The sequence below is a fragment of the Fopius arisanus genome, unplaced genomic scaffold, assembly GCF_000806365.1.
Source record: "Fopius arisanus strain USDA-PBARC FA_bdor unplaced genomic scaffold, ASM80636v1 scaffold00028, whole genome shotgun sequence".
Classification (NCBI taxonomy): domain Eukaryota; kingdom Metazoa; phylum Arthropoda; class Insecta; order Hymenoptera; family Braconidae; genus Fopius; species Fopius arisanus.
The window spans coordinates 1149861-1170230 of record NW_011887767.1 but is presented as its reverse complement, the minus strand read 5'-3'; the positions used below and the strand labels follow the sequence as shown (position 1 = coordinate 1170230).

Below are 20370 nucleotides of genomic sequence, written 5' to 3'. Positions count from 1 at the left end.
TGTTACTTTTTCGAAAATTTCGAGTTTTTCTATTTCAGTGACTACATCCTCGATCCTCATGCTCCCCTGATACTTTTTCGAAATTTTCGAATTTTACACTTTCAGTGAATACCTTCTCGATCCTCATGTTCTCCTGATACTTTTTCGAAATTTTCGAATTTTTCAATTTCAGTGAATACCAATTTCGTAAAGCAGAAAATAATGTTCACCCCGTCGACTGATCCGTCTGATAGCGGGACCGCTCCTGAGGCAGTTACCGAGTCGGCTTACGGGCAGACACCCCACCATTGGGGGTTTGAGTGACTTCAGCGGCGGCGCAGTACTGCACCCCAAAAGCGGGAGGGGGCCACACGCAGTGGTGGGGTGTCTACCCGTCAGCCGACTCGGTAACTGCCTCAGCAGTAGTTCCGCTGTCAGAGGGATCAGCGTACGGGGTGTGTGTTATATTCTGCGTTACCAAATTGATATTCCCTGAAATCCAAAAATTCGCAATTTTCAAAAAAATATCAGGGGAGCATGACAATCGAGGAGGTATTCGCTGAATTTGTAAAATTTGATTTTTTCCAAAAAGTATCAGGGGAACATGAGGATCGAGAAGGTATTCACTGAAATTGAAAAATTCCAAATTTACGAAAAAGTATCAGGGGAGCATGACAATCGTGGAGGTATTCACTGAAATTGAAAAATTCGTATTTTTCGAAAAAAATCAGGGGAGCATGACAATCGAGGAGGTATTCGCTGAATTTGTAAAATTCGATTTTTTCGAAAAAGTATCAGGAGAACATGAGGATCGAGGAGGTATTCACTGAAAATGAAGAATTCGAAATTTTTGAAAAAGTATCAGGGGAGCATAACAATCGAGGAGGTATTCACTGCAATTTAAAAATTCAAAATTTTCGAAAAAGGATCAGGGGAGCATGAGGATCGAGGCGGTATTTTGTGAAATTGAAAAATTCGAAATTTTCGAAAATTATTCGGATAACAAGAGAATCCCAGACGTATTTTGTGAAATTGAATAATATGACATCCCAAAACAAAAAAATTATTGTTATGTCATAATTATTGAATTGATAATTAAAATCAATTGGTAAATCTCTATGACACTTCCTGGAATTACAAGCATAAGAAATATGTAAATGATGATGGATTGCATAATGGCTTTCTCTATTATCTGACGAAAAAGTCGCTAAGAATAACGAATCGAGACTGACGTCGGGACCTTCAACTATATTTCCTGATAGAGTCTGTTTATGCTCCATCGACGTTATCGAGACATTGAGCCGTCATCATTTCAGATTTAATCCCGTCCCAACTCATTACCCTCGAGTGCCTGTACACGTAGCCACACCTGTAGCTTTTGTGATTCATCCACTGGGTCAAGGCTGTGCATTTCCGTTCACCTGAAGAAAAAAAAACTACGAAAATACCTGTGAAACTTATTGCCTGCCCTAGAATGCGTCCGTAAATTACTCTCGAAACATTCTCTTTCTCGCATTCACTACTCAATAAATATTTCGTTGAATGACCGATTTTAATTTATATTTTCAGACGACCGATCCTCATAGCCCTATCGACAAATCTACTTGCACCTCAAAATTCTTCTACCATTTCGTCTCCCTCCACCGAATTGATCAGCTATGAGGAAACAAAATTAACCGTGCCGCGTTATATTACTGCCCCGTGGACCACTTCACCGGAGATTCAAAAAATAGTAAGTACAATAAAAAATACAAAGAGAGAAGACAGTGATGATAAGAATAAATTTATAAAATTTACATGTCGCCTCATGATTTATGATCATTGACTGCATTTACGCATCATAAAGTTAACGTTAAAACTGTTATATATAGTGCATTATGTACTCGATGGAAGAATGAGAAATGACACTGGTATTTTATATACTTACATATACGCCTACTAACTATAGTGAGTGATAATCGTAGAGTAGGTCAACGGAACACTGCCTCTAGCAATCTGCGTTCTTCAACTTTACGTTTCAACATCTTCACTCTGTCTTCTTCATTTCTTCACATGCTCCCACAAACATTCCCCTCAATCAATTAATCACATAGGTAAAACCGAATTGTTTACTATATATCAATTTGCTGAACTAACTTATAAATTTCCTTGGGAAAAGTAGTTATTTATCAGTTGTATCATTATCAGATAAATCATCGAATTGATTCAGTTGCTCGTTATTAATTGTAGAACGAAATGTCAGATTATTATTATTTTCTGCTCTGTATAAGACGAGAGTAAAATAGTTGATTTATTCCACCGAGTTGATGCCCCCAAAAATGGCCTTAACGATTCTTAACAATAGCCTTGACTTTAAGACTCCCAAAGATTTAAAAAGCGCATGTAATTTCACGTGAGCAAACCGGATTCACGTCAAATTTTCGGCACCCGAAATTACAGTACTTGTAGAGAGAAAACCCGCGATTTTAAAATCAATTTATGGGGCGACTCGCCAGTATCATGATCATTAAATTTTACAACAATAATATTCCCGAGATCCTCCCACATTCAATTAGACAATTAATCACGGATATCGCTCGTCAATGATCGAAGGATAAATCAGCGGCTCCGAATAATGCGGTCGTGGCCTTGAAAAATATACTGCTTCCTCTTTAAAAGACAAAATCTGACTGAAAATACTGAAATTATCCGCTCAGTGCACTTTTATCTGCAATTCCAGTTTACGGAGCCTACAATCTAGGAGAGAATCACGAGTATTTGAAGATGATTGAGTCACGAATATCCCACGGAAATCGCGAGATTTTCCGGTTTACGTAATTAATATTTAATCCTGAGAGGTTTTAGATAATGCTGATTGATCATATGGATTTCATATTATCATTTTATGATTATTTATTTTGGTGTGGGTCAACTAAAAATGCCAAAGTTTACATGAAATATTTAACAGTGTAACTCATGTTAGGATTTAATGCATCAATGAATTTTCATACAATAGGAAATTCCAATTGAACAGTAAATACATGACATGCATAACAAGTGCATGTACTCGATGTGCTCCTCCTGTCGTTTATCAGGTACTCGTTAAGGCGGTACTTCATGGTCTCCGGCGATGTAATGATTAATGGGCTAAACCAACCGATCGAACAACTCCGGTGTCTCTGTGCACACATGTTCAATGGATATGACCGGGTCCCCTGTACTTGTTTTTCCCCCAGGGGCATGTCACACCGATCACCGTGTGCTGCATGACCTCATTGCCTTAATCTACTACCTAAAAATTAATATTACACTGAACTTGTGATAGTACTCGATAATTATTCATCATTTGAAAGGATATATTAAATTTATAGTGATGAATAATTTAAGTTGGTGGTATTTTTGGAAGATCTGTCATTACAGATTCAGAAAGTTGGGGCCAGTGTAAACAAGACTCAGATATTGGCGCGATCGATTGATCGGAAAAAGTGTACCGGGGCCTCTGGCCTGCTTTTCAGTCTCCCAATTCTCTATATATCGGTATCATTATCGTCATGACTCGGAAGTAACACAGGAGATATCCTTCACACCTTTCCAACCGGCGAAATCGTTGGATTATCTGATTGTTGTATCGATACATTCCATCTGTGGATTATTGAGCTGGAATGACAAGAAACCCACAGGTTTACATCGGAATCCGGTTTTTTCGGCCGATTTGTCGTTCCAGTCTTGTGTTGAATTGTGCCACATACACAGTGAGAAAAATTTCATTAAAATTACAAAAAAAAACAAATAAACTACCGATCCCTGAGGTGAGTAAAATAACAAACAATTATTTTATGTTATTTTTCGTAAAACTGAACTTTAGAATAAAATTCATGACATCGCGACAAGAAATTTTTAAAATATTCTTTCCAATTTCCATATCTTATCATCCTGTCATGTTTCTACAAAACTTCTCTACTAAAACCAAAATTATGACTAATTATATTCATCATAAACGGAATTAATTCCCGTTCACTCAGATGAATTATAATTAACTCTGCGACAAGGAATAAATCGCGCCAATTTATATATAAAAAATAGGAACACATGTAATCACAAATTTTTTCATGGGGAACGCGGTTGAAGGTTTTCCCACTCCTATCGATTACCGTACCTTCGGCAAGTACGCTGGCGCACCGAAGTATGCATCACGTTCATTATATCCTCTAAGTACAGTCTTATCCCCTCGCTCGTGATTGAATTCTCCTCAGTAATTCCTCAGGGTTTTGGGCTGATCCGCCAGTGTGACACACGCGCTCATCCGACACGTGGCGTTCCGCAAACTCCGCACCGAAAATAGAGTACCCCCCAATATATAATATAAAATAAAAACCAGTTCAGTTGTTGTTTGCATGCCACCGTCATGCGTTCATCCCTCATGCCGTTGGTGAAGGCCCTGAGCCCAACCGGACGGGGAAATCCCTTCAAGTTCCGGTGTGTCCCGGAATTTCGCGAGTACAGCTCGACCGTTCACGTCACTGGCCGCAAAATTACACGTGATAAAATGCACCTGCATTACGAGAGAATGAAAGAAAAATGCCAATGTAAGTATAAACATGCGCACATTGTTCTCAGGGACGACGCCATGTTCCCTGTACCGCACAGGGACGCATTACGGCGTCATCCCCACACATCAATTTTCTAACAAAAAGTCTCCCGATTTTTCCACAATTCCGGCCATCAGAGTCTCCCAAAAAACCACACATACCATTTTAATCGAGATATTCCATCGAATTTTCAAGTTTACCGTACGCCAATTGCAGAATTCGTGTTTAAATCAGCCACAGCTGCTACACGTCGGGCGCACATTTGAATTCGCACGGCACTTTCCCGCGACACATGCGCATCCGCGTTTTCTATCCGTATCCCAGCCGCCAATCAAATTGCATGGTACGATAGCCCACGTGTTCCGATGAATTTGAATCAATTGAGCGTATTACGAGTTTATTGTCGATGCAACGGCCTTGACGGGCGCTATATGAATGTTAATTCGATGACTGATTGATCGAGAGTTCCCCACACTCAACCCGGTAGGGGTTAAGTGAAGTAGAATCAAAGGATTTCTTCTGGTTTTTTATTATCTTCCAATTGAATTGAATTCACCGCTTCCCCTGTAATTACACGCGCGTGTTGTCAGGACGCCGATGTTGATGACACCCTGTCTAGTCTCTTATCAATACGATCTGACGTGGGTAAAAAGTGAGGACTAGTTTTCGCCGCGTAATGGAGCGATTTCCACCGCTCCAGATTTTTCCAGCTCAAGCCTCCTCATCACACATAAATTTTAAAAGCCCGTTCCTTCTCACGGGTTGCCTGATGGATCTCCGAGTGATATCGATAGTCTTAAAACTGATACGAACGAGAGATAACGGCGGACATGCCTTCTGGCGTCGAAATCCACCGATTTATCCATTCATACTGACGTCACTCGAGAATTATTTGAGAAGCTTTCGCATTTCTGTATTTTCGCTGGGACCAATATTTAATAAATTGTAATTGATTTTAGTATTCAACTGATTATAGGAAATTTACTGTTCTGATTTCATCTAGGAAATATTTTTTCTGCAATGTGTTAAATTCTCTGAAGGGATCATCTGGTGGGAGTGGTTTTGAGGGGATAAGAATACTAATTTCACTCAGGGAAAGTTGAGCTCACCTTGGCCTATGGTATATCATTTTTTTTTGTTCGTGAAGGGCCTCGAAGTGAAAGGCATTCCCATGGAATTGGAGCGATTCGTCTCGACGAGGAGATTTCCGTTTGTTAAATTCATCATTGTGCAAAAATACTGAAACCGACTGCATCGTCACCAAAACTATGAAATCCATTTTGCATTTCACCATTATTCCTCCAATTATTCAAGTGATTTTATTCCTTCTATTTATTCCTTCGTATTGCGGATGACAGATAGATAATCAATTACTTGCAGCAAAAAAATTGCCTCAGGACGTGAATCCTAGAGGAGTTTTCGCCTGCAATGAGCTGGACCTGAAAGAAGTCCAAGTCTACGGTTTCGATTACGATTATACTTTAGCGTGCTATAAGCCCTCACTGGATTATCTACTGTACAATCTCGGTCGTGATGAGCTCATAAAGAAATACAAGGTAATCATACAAAAGTTTCATCTCCAAAGGTCATACTTTCATCATTCAGCATCAATGCGACCCGTTTAATACATCAATTTCCTCAGTACCCCGAAGAAATTGCTCGATTGGAATACAGAGAGGACTTTGCAGTTCGTGGTCTTCACTATGACATTGAAAAAGGCCTGCTGTTGAAGCTCGATAGTTTTCTACAGATCCAACTTGGAACTGTCTACCGTGGACTACATCCGGTTCCGGACGAAGAAGTTCTCAGAATATATAAAAACCGGATCATACCAATTGCATATGTCGAGTCCCAGAATAAACACTCTCACGTAAGGTTCAACTTGTCACTCAATGATTTATTGATTCACGGTGCTTTACATACCGTCATTTTATTTTATCCATATTTATTATATTAATAATATTATTTATTATGAGTATTAACAATCGTCATATTGTGATCTAAATTGCTCACCAAAATTTTTAATGAAAAATAATTATGCACCACCGCGATCCACTGAATTAACTTGGGACCTTGTGTTGAGTAGAAGGTCAGTGAACGCTTGGAAAACAATTTTTCAATCTACTAGCAAATCTCCACATTAGCGAGTTAATCGTTGAAATTTCTAGGATGGACCACATCGTCAGAAAATGGTACAGCTTGCCGATCTCTTCTCTGTACCGGAGATGGGACTACTTTGCAATGTTACAGAATATTTCATCCGTAATGGCATCGATTATCATCCCGAGATTCTCTTCAGGGACGTAAAAGTACGTATTTTCACCGATGAAATTCAAATAGCAAAGTTTATTCGCCAGTTATATTCAATTGATGGCGATCGCGATAGTATTTATGTTTTTCTGCATGATGGTACAACAGGACTCGATAAATGCCTCAATCTCGATCAAACAGTTGATTTCTCTTCTTGCCTTTATTTATGTCCCAGTGGAAGAGAATATTTCATTATAACCCAGGATTAAATATTTCAATCAGAACTCGGTGCAAGCATGCCATCCGATAATGCACCAAATGGTGTCCAGCAACGTGATGGAGTATTTGGAAGCCAACAAAGACCTCCGTAAATTCTTCGATCGTCTCGTCTCTGCAAACAAGAAAATGTTTCTCGTAACTAACAGCCCGTTCCACTTTGTGTGAGTATTTTATTACGATCAATATCTTCGGAGTGCATCAGTATAAAAACGATGATGGTATCACACGAAAATTATTTACTCCCCGTCTTTTTTTTTTCTCGCATCGCCTTTTATTGCAGCGATAAAGGCATGAAATTTCTCGTCGGCGATGACTGGAGGAATTATTTCGATGTTGTGATAGTACAAGCGAGAAAGCCGAGGTTCTTCACGGATGAAACGAGGCCTCTGAGGATATACGATCAGACACAGCAGACACTGCTATGGGATCGCGTTACCAAGTTAGAAAAAGGTGTCGTATATCTCGAAGTAAGTGGAAAACGTCATTCAATGTATTCATTCATGAGTATTATTTTCTTTGTTGAATTTTACACGTTTCGGTGGCAAATTATTCCTATTCATCAGGGGACCGTTAAGCAACTCCAAGATATGACTGGCTGGAGGGGGCATCAGGTGTTGTACTTCGGTGATCATCCTTACAGTGACTTGGCAGATGTCACTCTGGAACATGGATGGAGAACAGGTGCCATAATCAAGGAATTGACAGTGAGTCGATTTTTATTCTCTCATTCAAAGCAATTGACATGAGAGAATTCGAATGATTAAACCGTTGCATCCAGTGTCAGGCATCCCTGACTTCCTCATTTATTAATAAATTATTTCCTTCCGTCTTCCGATCCGTTCATTTTTGACGAGAGGTGAAAGTGAGCGTATGATCTCAAGTGATCCACAATCGAAACATATGCGAGGGCGCGGCCGATTTATTTAGGTCACTGGATCAATCGCCCCGATAACTGAATAATTCATAAATAATAGCAGTAAATTCGCCTCGTGTGAATGACAAGGGCGTTAAAAATTACCGACTAATTGATTTCCAGCACGAGATTGAAAATTTGAACGAGCCATCCTTCAAAGAGAACGCTAATTGGCTCCAAATGCTCACGGCGTTGATTGAGGATCATCAGGATTACGATGGGCCCGAGGTGCAGGAGCAGCTCGAAGAATGGATGAACGAACGGGATCAGATAAGAAATGAAATAAAACGGGTGTTTAATCAGCAGTTTGGCTCGGTTTTCAGGACTTATCACAATCCCACTTACTTCTCCCGTCGACTCTTCAGATTCGCTGACATCTACATGAGCTCTATCACCAATTTACTCTATTACTCGACGACACATACATTTTACCCACGACGTGGTGTCATGCCGCACGAGTACATGAGCTACTTCATGTAAACACCTCCAAAGTTATTGTTTTTCCTCAAATATTCCACATGTCCAAGATTGAATCTAATCATAAAAAAATACACTAAGATTGGATTCAATTTAATTTCTATTGATTGTGATAATTTTTGCGACAGTGAGACGTGGAATTATGAGTTAGATAGGCTAGTATTGAAATAATACCAGTATATATTATCCGCAGCAAACGAACAATACGGATCGTAATGATCTTTAGATAGAGAGAAATAATTTCTCGTCTTACTTCAATTTTTTGAAGACTTGGTTAATCGCATAATACCACGGACTTGCTGAAAAGTGTTCATAAACTCGAAGTTTAATTGATATTCAAGAGTTAATTAGAACAATGATAGTCAATGATTACAAAAAACCTGTGCCATACTCAATGCTGATGTTTAGAACATTTAGAGTGTTCCATATAAAATTGATTTAATAACTCTATCGACCCATCGAAACGAATAAAAAAATGGAGAAATCCTGCATTGGATGAGAGTAGAATAATCCCCATAGAATCGTATTTTAGTTTATCCCCAGCGATGCAATTGCACTCGTTCATTACTCGTGAAAGTTTTATTTTTCATAAATTTATTGAAATACTGGGAACTCATAGATTTACTCGTAGAATATTCTGAAGCGCAGGGAATCTAGACAATAACATAATTATTAGAAGGAAGATTATACAGTCGTGAGAAAAAATAAAAAAATAAAAGATGATAATTTTCGAAATTCGTGGCCTTTTATTTCATCCTGGATTTTAGTACTTTGAGGAGCTGTTGGAGATTGTTTTCACTGTAATAAGTTTGAAAGTCCTTAAAAAAGGAAAGTTTCACGTTGAATAGTTTATTTGTTAGTACTCATTCAACAGCTTCAATAAAATGTTATCGCCTTTCTCGTCCAAACATCGGCCTTTCATTTGTTTCATCTGAAAGTAGCGAAATTATTTCACCAATAAAGATGACGTGGGAGCAAATAAAATCAAACATTTCCTTTCCGGTATTTCTCATAATCGCAGCCGCCATGTACTGGGCGGATTTGACCATCAATAAGTGCTGAGAATCAATGGAGCACATAAAAAATGTAATTAATATAAAAAAATCAAATTACTCATCAAATTTATTTTATTGAAATAAATCATTTTTCGGGGAAGGAGGAGGAGGAGAAGAATCTCCGGCGAACGATGGAAAGCGGAAAAGTCATGTTTGAGGTGGTGAATGTGAATGAAAATGTCCCCGACGATGAACACCCGGACGAAGATGATGATATCGCCTTCCGGAGGGAAGATATCTCCGGGAAGAAGTCCTCGTTAATTCTAAGAAGAATTCCAAGGAAATTATCGAAACAGAGATTGGGAGACGTGGGGCAATACGACCGAGAGACCCAGAAGGAGATCGAGGCCCGAAGGAAGACCTTGTTCGCCTCCCGGAGCGATTTATCCCGGGTGTCTTCAGTGTTCCTCGCTGAAACGAAATCGAGACAAAGTCGAGGCTCCAATGTTAAGAGTATTGGGATGTCAGGGAGAGGTAGCAGTCGCATCCTGTTCTCAGATAATATTCCTGTGAGGAGCATGACCCTCGAGATGCCCCGAAGGACTGCTCTCCCTGAGGAGGAGGCTGCAGTCTACTGCGACATCCTCGAGAAGTCTCTCGACCAGTTAGGGCTCATCAGGTACAGAATCCCTGCAGAGGTTGACGACAGGTGGGACGAGGGCGACCGAAATTGTTGTGAGAAGTACGACGTACCTGCAGAGCCTGAATACAACCTCAGGGAGTACCTCGGCTTGCGAACTCTGATCCCGAGTGTTTCTGAGAAACTCCAGAGAGACAGGTATCGAATTTCCCAGAGAAAATCATCAGGGATTTGTAATTATTTCATTCATCCATTATCTCAGGACCTATATCTATAACGTCTTGAGAGAACTGACGGATGAACTCCGGATCAGTGGAAGATACGACCGGCTGGAGCTGGAGATCGAGAGAATAGCGAGAGTCGCGGAGGAGGAGCACAATTTGGAGGTGAATCATGAGATCTGGTCAGAGCAGGCGGAGCAGCTTCGGTTGTTGATGAAATCAGAGAAACTAGATAATGAAATTAATGTGAAAAAATTGATGAGTCAAGTGCACGACTCAGCGGCGGATATAGACGACACAATATTCCGGAGCAAATCGAAATTGGGGTACGTCAGGAGGTGGGAGAGTGCCAGATTGGAGGGTCAGAGGCTCCAGCTGGAGCAGCGAGAGCACAAGTTTCAGGATCAGCTGAGCGATTGTGAGCGGTGGGAGGGGGTGGAGGAGGTGGTGTCGGAAGAGATCATGGCTTTTTTTCAGCAGGATATCGAACGTCTGGAGAAGGATTACAGGGAGTGGATGAATATTTTCAACGACGAGGTTGACCAGCTCGATGAGGAGATCGAGTACAAGAAGCAGGATATCGAGGAAGCGGAGAAGAAGGTCGGGGAAATGTCGAGGTTGTCGGAGCAGAGGAAGAGGTTCATTGATGACTGCGTTGAGCGGAGAAGAATTACGGCGGAGGTGAAAGCGTATTCGGACGCTGTCAATCAGGCAGCGAGACTCATTCAGGCGCACTGGAAGGGCCACATGGTCAGGCACCAGTTGGGGCCCTATCGGGGCCTCTGGAAGGCTCTCAAAAAGCGGAAGAAACTCGCTGCCAAGAGGCGGAAGAAAATTGAAAACCGGAGGATGATGCTGGAGCAAAAACAAGCCGAAGAAACGAAAAAGAAAAAATGAATCGACTTCTTTGTAAATTTCATCACACAATTTTTTATGAATTTTTCTTCGCAATTTCTCCTGCAAAAGTGTAATTTAAATAGATCGTTGGAATAATTTTGGAATAATTATTTTTTTGAATACATTCTTTGGAAGATAATATGACTGTTATGCTCTTTCTGTATTTTTATATCGAATAGATAATATACCGAGTAATACCGAAATCAAGGAAATCAATGGAGATTGTCAATATGTTGGTATAAATATTGTGACATCGGCCACTTGACACGGGATTCTATTTAAACTCTGTTGTTATAGCGTTATCATAGCGTTATCATAGCCTTATCGTGGCTCTACCAATATTACTCTCAGGCCAAGGATTCTGTTCATATTACGCCTTTGCATTCCTCGAGAGAGGGTCAAGAAATGCGTGATGATTGGCGAGCTGGACACACACACACACTTCCCAAGACGATAATCCGTACAAGTATAAGAGGACGGGTTCCATTATCTCATTAGTATCGCCGTGGGCTCAGCAAATACCACACGGTCATGTTCGAACGCATACCGTGGGTCTTCCTCGCAGTCCTCGGACTCTTGGTGATCGTCCAGGCTGGTATTTTCAAGAGGAACTCCGAGACACGCACCTGTGGTTACGATGTGAATTCATTTATCGTGGATAATGAACCCATTAAAATTTATAATAAGAAAATAGAATACGATTAAAGTGAAAAATATATTTTTTAATATTCAGGGATGCCCGAAGACTGATCCGAGAAAACTTAATGTGCATTTGGTCCCTCACACACACGATGATGTCGGATGGTTGAAAACTGTTGATCAATATTTCTTTGGAGGTGAGAATGAATTCCAACGAAATTCAGACAAATGTAGAAATTCCGTGTTACATTTCCTCATGAATAAATCTCCCCAGAACAATTTTCAATTCATCAGTAAATATCTACCGACAACACATTTAACTTCGAATATTAATTTCCGGCCTTTCGAGAACTCTAATCGCCTTATCAATAAATAATTTTCCAAAATCGCTCCAGCACGAAATAACATCCAAAAGGCAGGAGTGGAGTACATCCTGGATACAGTAGTGGAAGCACTGAGAAAGGATCCCGAGAGGAGGTAAATGCCAATCGAAAAATAATAATTCGATGATTACGTAATTATTACTCTTTAGATTCATCTACGTGGAGACAGCATTCCTGTGGAAGTGGTGGCTACGGCAGAACTATAAAATCCGAGAGGAGGTGAAAACATTCATCAATGAGGGTAGACTGGAGATAATCGGAGGAGCTTGGAGTATGAATGACGAGGCGACGACGCACTATCACTCTATCATAGATCAGTCGACTTGGGGATTTAGGTGAACGTTCAAAACGTATTAAAAAAATCACAGAGAAAGCATCATCAATTTGTGGTTTATCCATCGATTTTTTTTATATGTCATATCATCTACTCCGATTTCAATTGCAATAAACAAGATAATTGCAGGCGTTTGAACGATACGTTCGGACAATGCGCTCGGCCGAAGATCGGATGGCAGATCGATCCGTTCGGTCATTCCCGAGAGCAAGCCTCTCTTTTTGCTCAATTTGGATTTGATGGAATGTTCTTCGGACGTCTCGATTGGCAGGACAAGGCAAAACGAATGCTCGATAAATCTGCGGAGTACATATGGAGAGCGAGTTCTAGTCTAGGTGGGAGGAATACGATTTTATTTCCTTCAAGTTAAAATCGTCACCTGCATCGCCAGTTAATTGAAGAATATTTTCTCAGGTAAAAACGCTGAGCTATTTTCAGTCGCTCTTTTTAATGCCTATGGACCACCCCCTGGATTCTGTTTCGATATTCTCTGCCAGGACGATCCACTGATCGATGATCCAGAGAGTCCTGATTACAATATCAAGTCGAAGGTATCGAATTTTCAGATTCATATGATTTTTCGGGAAATGCTTGTGCTTTGAATTTGTAATTTGTCCATGGGGTACCGTCCGCTAAATTTACGCAACTATTTTTCTTCATCAGCTCAAGGTCTTTTACGATTACGTCCTGGAGCAAGGAAATCATTACAAAACAGATAATGTAATTCTCACAATGGGAGGCGATTTTACGTATCAACTCGCTGAACAGTATTTCAAAAATTTGGATAGACTCATAAGGTATTAATGAATTTTGTTATTAATGAAATTGCCTCCGTGTGGCGATGCCCGTTGAACAAATTACAGAGATTCAAAGACCCCGATTTGCTGGTTTTTTAAACAAATAAATTAACGACAATGATTTTAAAGTAAAAACTACCTCAACAGGTAGCTCTGTTCTTGGCTTTCTGTCAGGTTCAGGCCAGATCCTATGCGACAAATAATGTCATTCTCACGATGGGAGAAGATTTTAATTACCAGGACGCCCATATGTGGTTTACTAATTTAGATAAATTGATCAGGTAATATTTTTTGAAACTTTACGAAATGTTCAACTGGGCTGTCACTCCTTCGAAAGATAATTCGATATAAAATGTATTTCGGTTTAATCAATCGATCTAAATCAGGTATACGAACGAGATCTACGGTGACGATGTGAACGTCTTCTACTCAACGCCCTCCTGTTACCTGAAATCCGTGAATTCCGCTCAGAAGACATTCCCCACGAAATCGGATGATCTATTCCCTTATAGTAGCGATCCGCACGCTTTCTGGACCGGTTACTTCACATCCCGCCCAACGCTCAAGTACTTCGAGCGTCTCGGCAATAATTTCCTGCAGATCGTCAAACAGCTCTCGGTGCTGACGTCAGCAGGTGACAGCCAAGACCTAGAATATTTCCGTGAGGCGATGGGAGTGATGCAGCATCACGACGCAGTCACCGGCACAGAAAAACAACACGTGGCAGAGGATTACGCGCGTCTCCTGACTGACGCAATCGTCAGGGCGGAGAAGACGGTATCGAAGGCAATTGGAAAATTGTCAACAAGGGACAAGGCCTCAATTCCGCAAGACTTCAGATCCTGTCTTCTCTTGAACGTGAGCTCCTGCCAACCGATCGAAGACGCCAAGAGCTTCACCGTGACACTTTACAATCCCCGAAGCCATCCGGTGTCAACGTACGTCAGGATCCCAGTGGCTGGTCCCGGTTACATCGTTAAGGACTACATAGGAACCGAAATAGTCACCCAATTAATTCCGATTCCTTCGGCAGTCTCTCGGGCCCCTGGCCGATTTAGCAAAGCCACTCGAGAGCTTGTGTTCAGGGCCCTGGAAGTGCCTCCCCTGGGCTACCAGACCTTTTTCATCACTGAGAAAAACAACAGCGAGGGCTACGACGAGATTAATCGCCCCGAATACGTAACCTCCATTGGCGGAGACCTTTATGATATCTCTGTGGACAACGTCGGTGCCGTCCACGTTCGATGGAAGAACATCGATCTGAAAGTCGTCCAGTCATTCCAGTATTACGAAGGAGCCAAGGGAAACAACTCAGAGTTCAAAAACCGGGCGTCTGGTGCTTACATTTTCAGACCGAACTCTTCAGGAATTCATTCCTTCGATTATTCTGGATCTTACATGTTCTATAAAGGACCCCTCGTCGAAGAGCTACACCTCATCATCAATAGCTACGTCAGTCAGGTTGTGAGGATTTACAACGGAGAGGATAAGATCGAGTTTGATTGGGTGGCAGGACCTATTCCTGTGGAGGATGGAGTTGGAAAAGAGATCGTCAACAAATTCTCGAGTAATTTGGAATCGAAGGGGGTGTTTTTCACGGACAGTAATGGCAGGGAGATGCTGAAGAGGGTGAGAGATTTCAGGCCAACGTGGAGTCTTAATTTGAGTGAACCTGTTGCTGGGAATTATTATCCGGTCACTGCCAAGATCTCGTTGAGGGATGTGGAGAAGGGGGTGAGGATGAGTGTTTTAAATGATAGGGCACAGGGGGGCAGTAGCTTGAGGGATGGAGACCTTGAAGTGATGATTCACAGACGATTGCTAAATGATGATGCCTTCGGGGTGGGGGAGGCACTCAATGAACAGGCATTTGGTAAGGGCCTCGTCGCCAGGGGAGTGCACTATCTCGTTGCCAGTGATTTGAAGGACTTGGATGCCACTGCATCCAAGGAGAAGTCCCTGGCACTCGCTCTTGCCCTGAGGCCTTGGGTATTAGTTACTCCTGCTAAAAATATGAGCTTCAGCCAGTGGCAGAAAAGCTACGTCATGCAGACGAGGGGATTACGCAAGAGACTGCCCCCTAATGTTCATATTCTCACCCTTGAACCCTGGAAGGGTCAACAGGTACTTCTCAGATTAGAGCATCTTTATGAGATCGGAGAAGCTGGACAGCTGTCACAGCCTGCTGAAGTCAATATAACGGATCTCTTCGCGGATTTTGATGTCGCTTGGGTCAGGGAGACCACCCTGGGGGCCAATCAGTGGATCGAGGACAAGTCGAGGCTCGAGTGGACTAGTGAGACTAATGAAATTTTTCCGAATTCTCAGGGGCTCAATAATGGGGTCAGACTCCAGGATGGAGTTGTCAATGTTGTGCTCAAACCCATGGAAATTCGAACATTTGTCATTAAATTCAAATCTTCTACGAAAAAATGATTAAAAGAAATGGAAAATGTGGGGTTTATTTTTACGTATTTCATACGATTTCTTAATCGTAATGTGTAATTGAAATACTCAATGTTTGGGTGGAGTCAATAAAATTTTTTTGGAGAAAAGTGTAATAACAGCTGATTATAATTTTCGAATTCTGTGATTCAAGTACAATCGATAAAGGAAATTCCCCTTTTATCGTATTCAGTAAAAGAGCCCTAACCTCCATCACCTGCAGTGTAAATTTGCTCTTTCATCCCAAAACAATTAAAACTCCACCGTGAGAAAAATATGAGATAACATGTCCAACGGTTTTGTACATTCAATCCCAGTCCCTAGATTATACAAGACAGCAGCTAAAACTGTTCGTCAAGTGACGGAAGAAGGAGCTAGTCTGAAACAACTGATTTACGAGAAAAAACACCCGGTGAGTGCACGTGTTTGACTCCAATTTGTCTCCATACAAAAAATATACTTGAAATATCTATTAATACAACACTGTATTACTGTAACAATTTTCAAATTATTGTCACTAACAGCAACTTTCTTTACTTGATTTTCCCTTTAAAATTTAGTACATGAAAATTTATTGAGAATTTAACATCTAGAATCTGAAAGGAGTCTACGCCCTAGCAACAACAACTCTCCACAATAGTGGAAAACTCAACGAAATAATCCGAAAGACTCAATTATTATTCAAAGAGCCTCGTTTTGATCCTTGGCTAGCTCGTGTCCTCATAACAGAATTGATATGGGGAAAGGGAGTGCTAAAAAACGAATCAAAGCCAATTCAAACGATTCTCACATATGAAAATGAAATTCGTCAGCATTTGCAAAGCTCTACCCCAGAATCAGCCTCAGAAGAGCCCAAGAAAAAAGGTAATTCCTCTCACTCCTTAATAAATTCTCTTATTTTTCCAGAGATCGTAGAAATCGTGACGCCAACCCTTGGATATTCTCACTGATGCTTTGATGGTTCTCATCATACGAAACAATCGTATTCAGTCAAGAGACAGATCGAGATTCAACAGATTATTTTCTTACGTTGTACCTCGAGAGGCAAAATCAATTAATCAATCAATTAATAAGAATCCTGTTAATTCAGTCGATATGAGTCTCGTCAATGTCCTGGGAACACTGTTCCTCTACAGTGCTGCCATGTTTACTTTACCATTTCTAGCATTTTATGGTGTCCAGCATTTTTTGAATACAGAGTATCATTTGGAAAAATTCACTAGCAATTGCATTTCGGTTTTGGCTGCTGTCGTTGTGGTCAATCTTATTATCGCTTGTTATGCTTATAAGGCTCTCATGGAGCCAGACGATCCGAAAAATGACGACGGGATTGATGACGAACAGGATGATGATCACGATAAGAGAGATTAATTATTATAAATTAGATTAATCCTTCAGTCCTTCAATTCCATTTTTTTTACGTAATATATTCTCTGAATTACACGCAGTATTTACGAATGTATAATTGAAGTTATGTAGAGGATTCATTATTACCGATCAATGTGAGAATAAATTTATATCGATATTAGATTTTGCATTTTTATTTCCTGACGCGAACAGCTAATCCCTAAAATCCTGTTTTTTTTATTTTTTTTTTAGAAAAATCGAGGTATATTCGGATTAACACTTTGGTAAAGAGCGTTGAGGATGCAATAGAGGGTTTCAAGTGGGATGGCTATGAGCTTTTACCCAGATCCAAGACTTATGAAGAGTTTTTGGAGACTGTGAGAAACCTGGGGAACTGGCCCTATCCAGTGTTCATCCAAGATTTTCATGTGGAAGAGCTCTTTGCTTTTCCAGCCGGAACTCATTTCTATGATCATCCTGGGTATAAGTCTGGAGCAATTATTCTGCAGGATAAAGTGAGAAACTCATCAATATTTTATTCTTCATATTTAAATTATAATGCAATGGACGTCTGCACGTAATATGCAAATGAAGAATCAATACTTTGCATTACTTCACAGGCCAGCTGTTTACCTGCGTATTTACTGAATCCTAAACCAGGTTCTGTTGTGCTCGACATGTGTGCTGCACCTGGAATGAAGACAACTCATTTAGCAGCAATACTGCAGAACAGAGGGTATGATTATTCATCATGATTATAATGAATCATTATCTCAAGAATTTCCGAAAAAAAAACTTTCAGAAAAGTAATTTCGGTGGAGAGAAATATGCGAAGATATCAAGTTCTATGCGAAATGGTTAATCATGCGAATACTGAATGCGTTCAAACGTTTAATCGAGATGCGTTGACGTTAAGTCCTGAAGAGTGTGAGGATGTGCAGTATATTTTAGTCGACCCTAGCTGTTCTGGATCGGGTAAAATTTCTGATTCAATAAAAATTCATGTAAAAAATATTATTCAATTCATTTTTATTAAAAAAATTCATTGTCTTTCGCTCTCACAGGAATGGATCGACCTGAATTCGAAAACAGTCAAGGAAAATGTGCTCCAGGTCGACTGAAACGTCTCCAATCATTCCAAGTTCTTCTTCTTCGTCACGCGTTGTTGAATTTTCCAACAGTTAAGAGAGTTGTCTACAGCACTTGTTCGATGTACCCAGAGGAGAACGAAATGGTCGTCGATGAAATTCTAAGAGATATTGGAAAATCCTATGAACTAGTTTCCGCTAGAAAATTATTGGAAAACCACTGGATAAACTTCAGTTCCAAAGATTACGAATGTGGAGAAAATTGTTTGTACGCTAGACCAAATATCGACCATAGCAATGGATTTTTTGTGGCTGTCTTCGAGAGAAATCCCGATGTGCCTCTCCCTGATTCGCACAAGAAGAGAAAAATGATTGAAAATTCAGTGGATAATAGTGTAAAAGGAGCTGATGAAACTCGGAAAGATAAAAAAGGGAAGAAGAGAAAAAATAGAGGAGATTCAGAAACAAAAAGTGATTACATGAAATCGAATATTGATGAGGACTTGAAGGAGGTGAGAATATCAGATGAATTGAGTGAGGGAATAATAAAGAAACGGAAGAAGACACGTGGAAAGGATGAAAGAGGAATCGAAATTAATTCCCTCGATGAAGGAAATAATTTAAGTAATAATGGAGAAACTGAAAAGAGGAAAAAGAAGAAAAAAAGGAAGCAGGAAAAAGAATCTGTGGAATGTGACTTTAATTCAGATGCTCCTGAGGAAATTTATGAAATGTCTGAGACGCCCCCGAAAACCAAAAAGAAGAAAAAAAGAAAATCTGACGTTTCCTCGAGTCAATGAATGTAAAGTAGAATTATAGTCGTAGATCTCCGCAATTTCGTTTTTCTCGCATCCTTCCGTTTCTCCATTCTACTGCCTCCTGATTATAAGATGTGAACAATCCATTGTTTCGTTCCGTGAGGAATGGAATTCCGGGCAAAATATAATCGAAAAATTAATATCTCTCGTATTCCAATTTACTACGAAGAATTTTAGTTTATATTCGCGTCCCCTAGAGCCCGATGTAACTATAACGAGTGTCTAATGTACAACAAATATTGAATACCTAATAAAATTGTTTATTCTTTATGAATATTTCCTGGGCTACAACTTTTAATGGAATAAAAATTTACGCCTAGAAAAATCAATACCCATTGGATTAAATTTCCCAGAAGTTAGTGACTTCTCTCCTCGAACCTAAAAAAAATTCCACCCTGACATTATTTACCCGAAAAATATAATTATCCCAGACCCCAGAATTTTTTTTTTCGCCTCAAGGTGACAGTAAAAAATAAATCACCACAAATGACTAAATTACTGCTGTCAAAATGATTGGATCTCATGAACATAGATGCATTGAAAATATAATCTGATTGGAATGGCTTTTCATCGATTTTCCCCAGAAATATTTTCCAGAAATCCCCGAAATTAACGCGGCAATTCCATTTAAATTTCTCAAGCGGCACGCGATGATTCCATAAAGCATAACTAATTGATAAAATACCTGCACTCGCATTATTCACGCCCATTTTTCATTTAAGTTTGCATTATTCTTCGCACTGTCTCATTCGTTATCTAAGGGCCAATTTCACGAACTTGTTCAAAGGTGAAGAGAATTATAAATGATAGTTCCATAATATCTAATTTTACCCGCAAGTGGGTCGAATGCCCTTGCATACAGGTAATACCTTGCATTATCCACACTTTAATCACCTGATAAATTTAAATGTCCGGGTATTTATGAGCTGACCGTATGCACTTGACCGTAAAACCACAAAATTATTTAGAAATCCCATTCAAAACACAAAACCAAAAAAAAATGTACTAAATATCTCTTTTTGGATTAAATGAGTTGTTTCTTTGATTCAAATTGCAATTAATTTTGGAACGACTGATCTTTCAGTGACAATACGGCGGGATAAAAGGGGGAGAAAAAATTAAAAATAAACTGGCGAGATCAATATATATGGTAATAGACTCAATGTGGGTCAATCTCAAACACAAAGCATTAATTTTCATGGCAATAACTGGAATGCAATATGAGAGTGTGGAAAATGACCAGTTGCAGTGGTTTGCAATAAAAAAATTTAAAAAATCCCCATTCCTACGACACAATTAA

The 20370-nt window shown here is 40.0% G+C and overlaps 4 protein-coding genes across 5 annotated transcripts; all 4 read left to right on the top strand.

The window, feature by feature from the left end:
* The first annotated feature begins 3606 nt into the window (after positions 1-3606).
* Positions 3607-9201, top strand: Nt5c (5' nucleotidase C). Its single transcript, XM_011302634.1, has 8 exons — positions 3607-4544; positions 5928-6103; positions 6190-6417; positions 6716-6856; positions 7080-7237; positions 7357-7543; positions 7640-7780; positions 8113-9201. Exons 1-8 carry the CDS (start codon positions 4364-4366, stop codon positions 8467-8469), a joined length of 1569 nt encoding a protein of 522 aa, XP_011300936.1. The 5' UTR covers positions 3607-4363; the 3' UTR covers positions 8470-9201.
* Positions 9202-9383: 182 nt separating this feature from the next.
* LOC105265233 (uncharacterized) lies at positions 9384-11344 on the top strand. The gene is made up of 3 exons (XM_011302633.1): positions 9384-9552; positions 9623-10299; positions 10364-11344. Exons 1-3 carry the CDS (start codon positions 9535-9537, stop codon positions 11217-11219), a joined length of 1551 nt encoding a protein of 516 aa, XP_011300935.1. The 5' UTR covers positions 9384-9534; the 3' UTR covers positions 11220-11344.
* Positions 11345-11727: 383 nt separating this feature from the next.
* Positions 11728-15933, top strand: LOC105265231 (lysosomal alpha-mannosidase). 2 transcript variants are annotated; one of them, XM_011302631.1, is made up of 8 exons: positions 11728-11858; positions 11953-12055; positions 12254-12335; positions 12391-12576; positions 12705-12910; positions 12990-13126; positions 13520-13653; positions 13759-15933. In XM_011302631.1, the coding sequence occupies exons 1-8, from the start codon at positions 11751-11753 to the stop codon at positions 15806-15808; spliced, it is 3006 nt and encodes a 1001-aa protein (XP_011300933.1). In that variant the 5' UTR covers positions 11728-11750; the 3' UTR covers positions 15809-15933. The 2 variants fall into 2 exon arrangements, with proteins under 2 accessions (XP_011300933.1, XP_011300932.1); XM_011302630.1 differs by lacking the exon at positions 13520-13653 and adding an exon at positions 13239-13372.
* Positions 15934-16001: 68 nt separating this feature from the next.
* Nsun5 (Nop2/Sun-like domain containing protein 5) lies at positions 16002-19346 on the top strand. The gene is made up of 6 exons (XM_011302632.1): positions 16002-16229; positions 16411-16681; positions 17417-17679; positions 17785-17900; positions 17967-18139; positions 18229-19346. The coding sequence occupies exons 1-6, from the start codon at positions 16104-16106 to the stop codon at positions 19050-19052; spliced, it is 1773 nt and encodes a 590-aa protein (XP_011300934.1). The 5' UTR covers positions 16002-16103; the 3' UTR covers positions 19053-19346.
* Positions 19347-20370: the final 1024 nt, after the last annotated feature.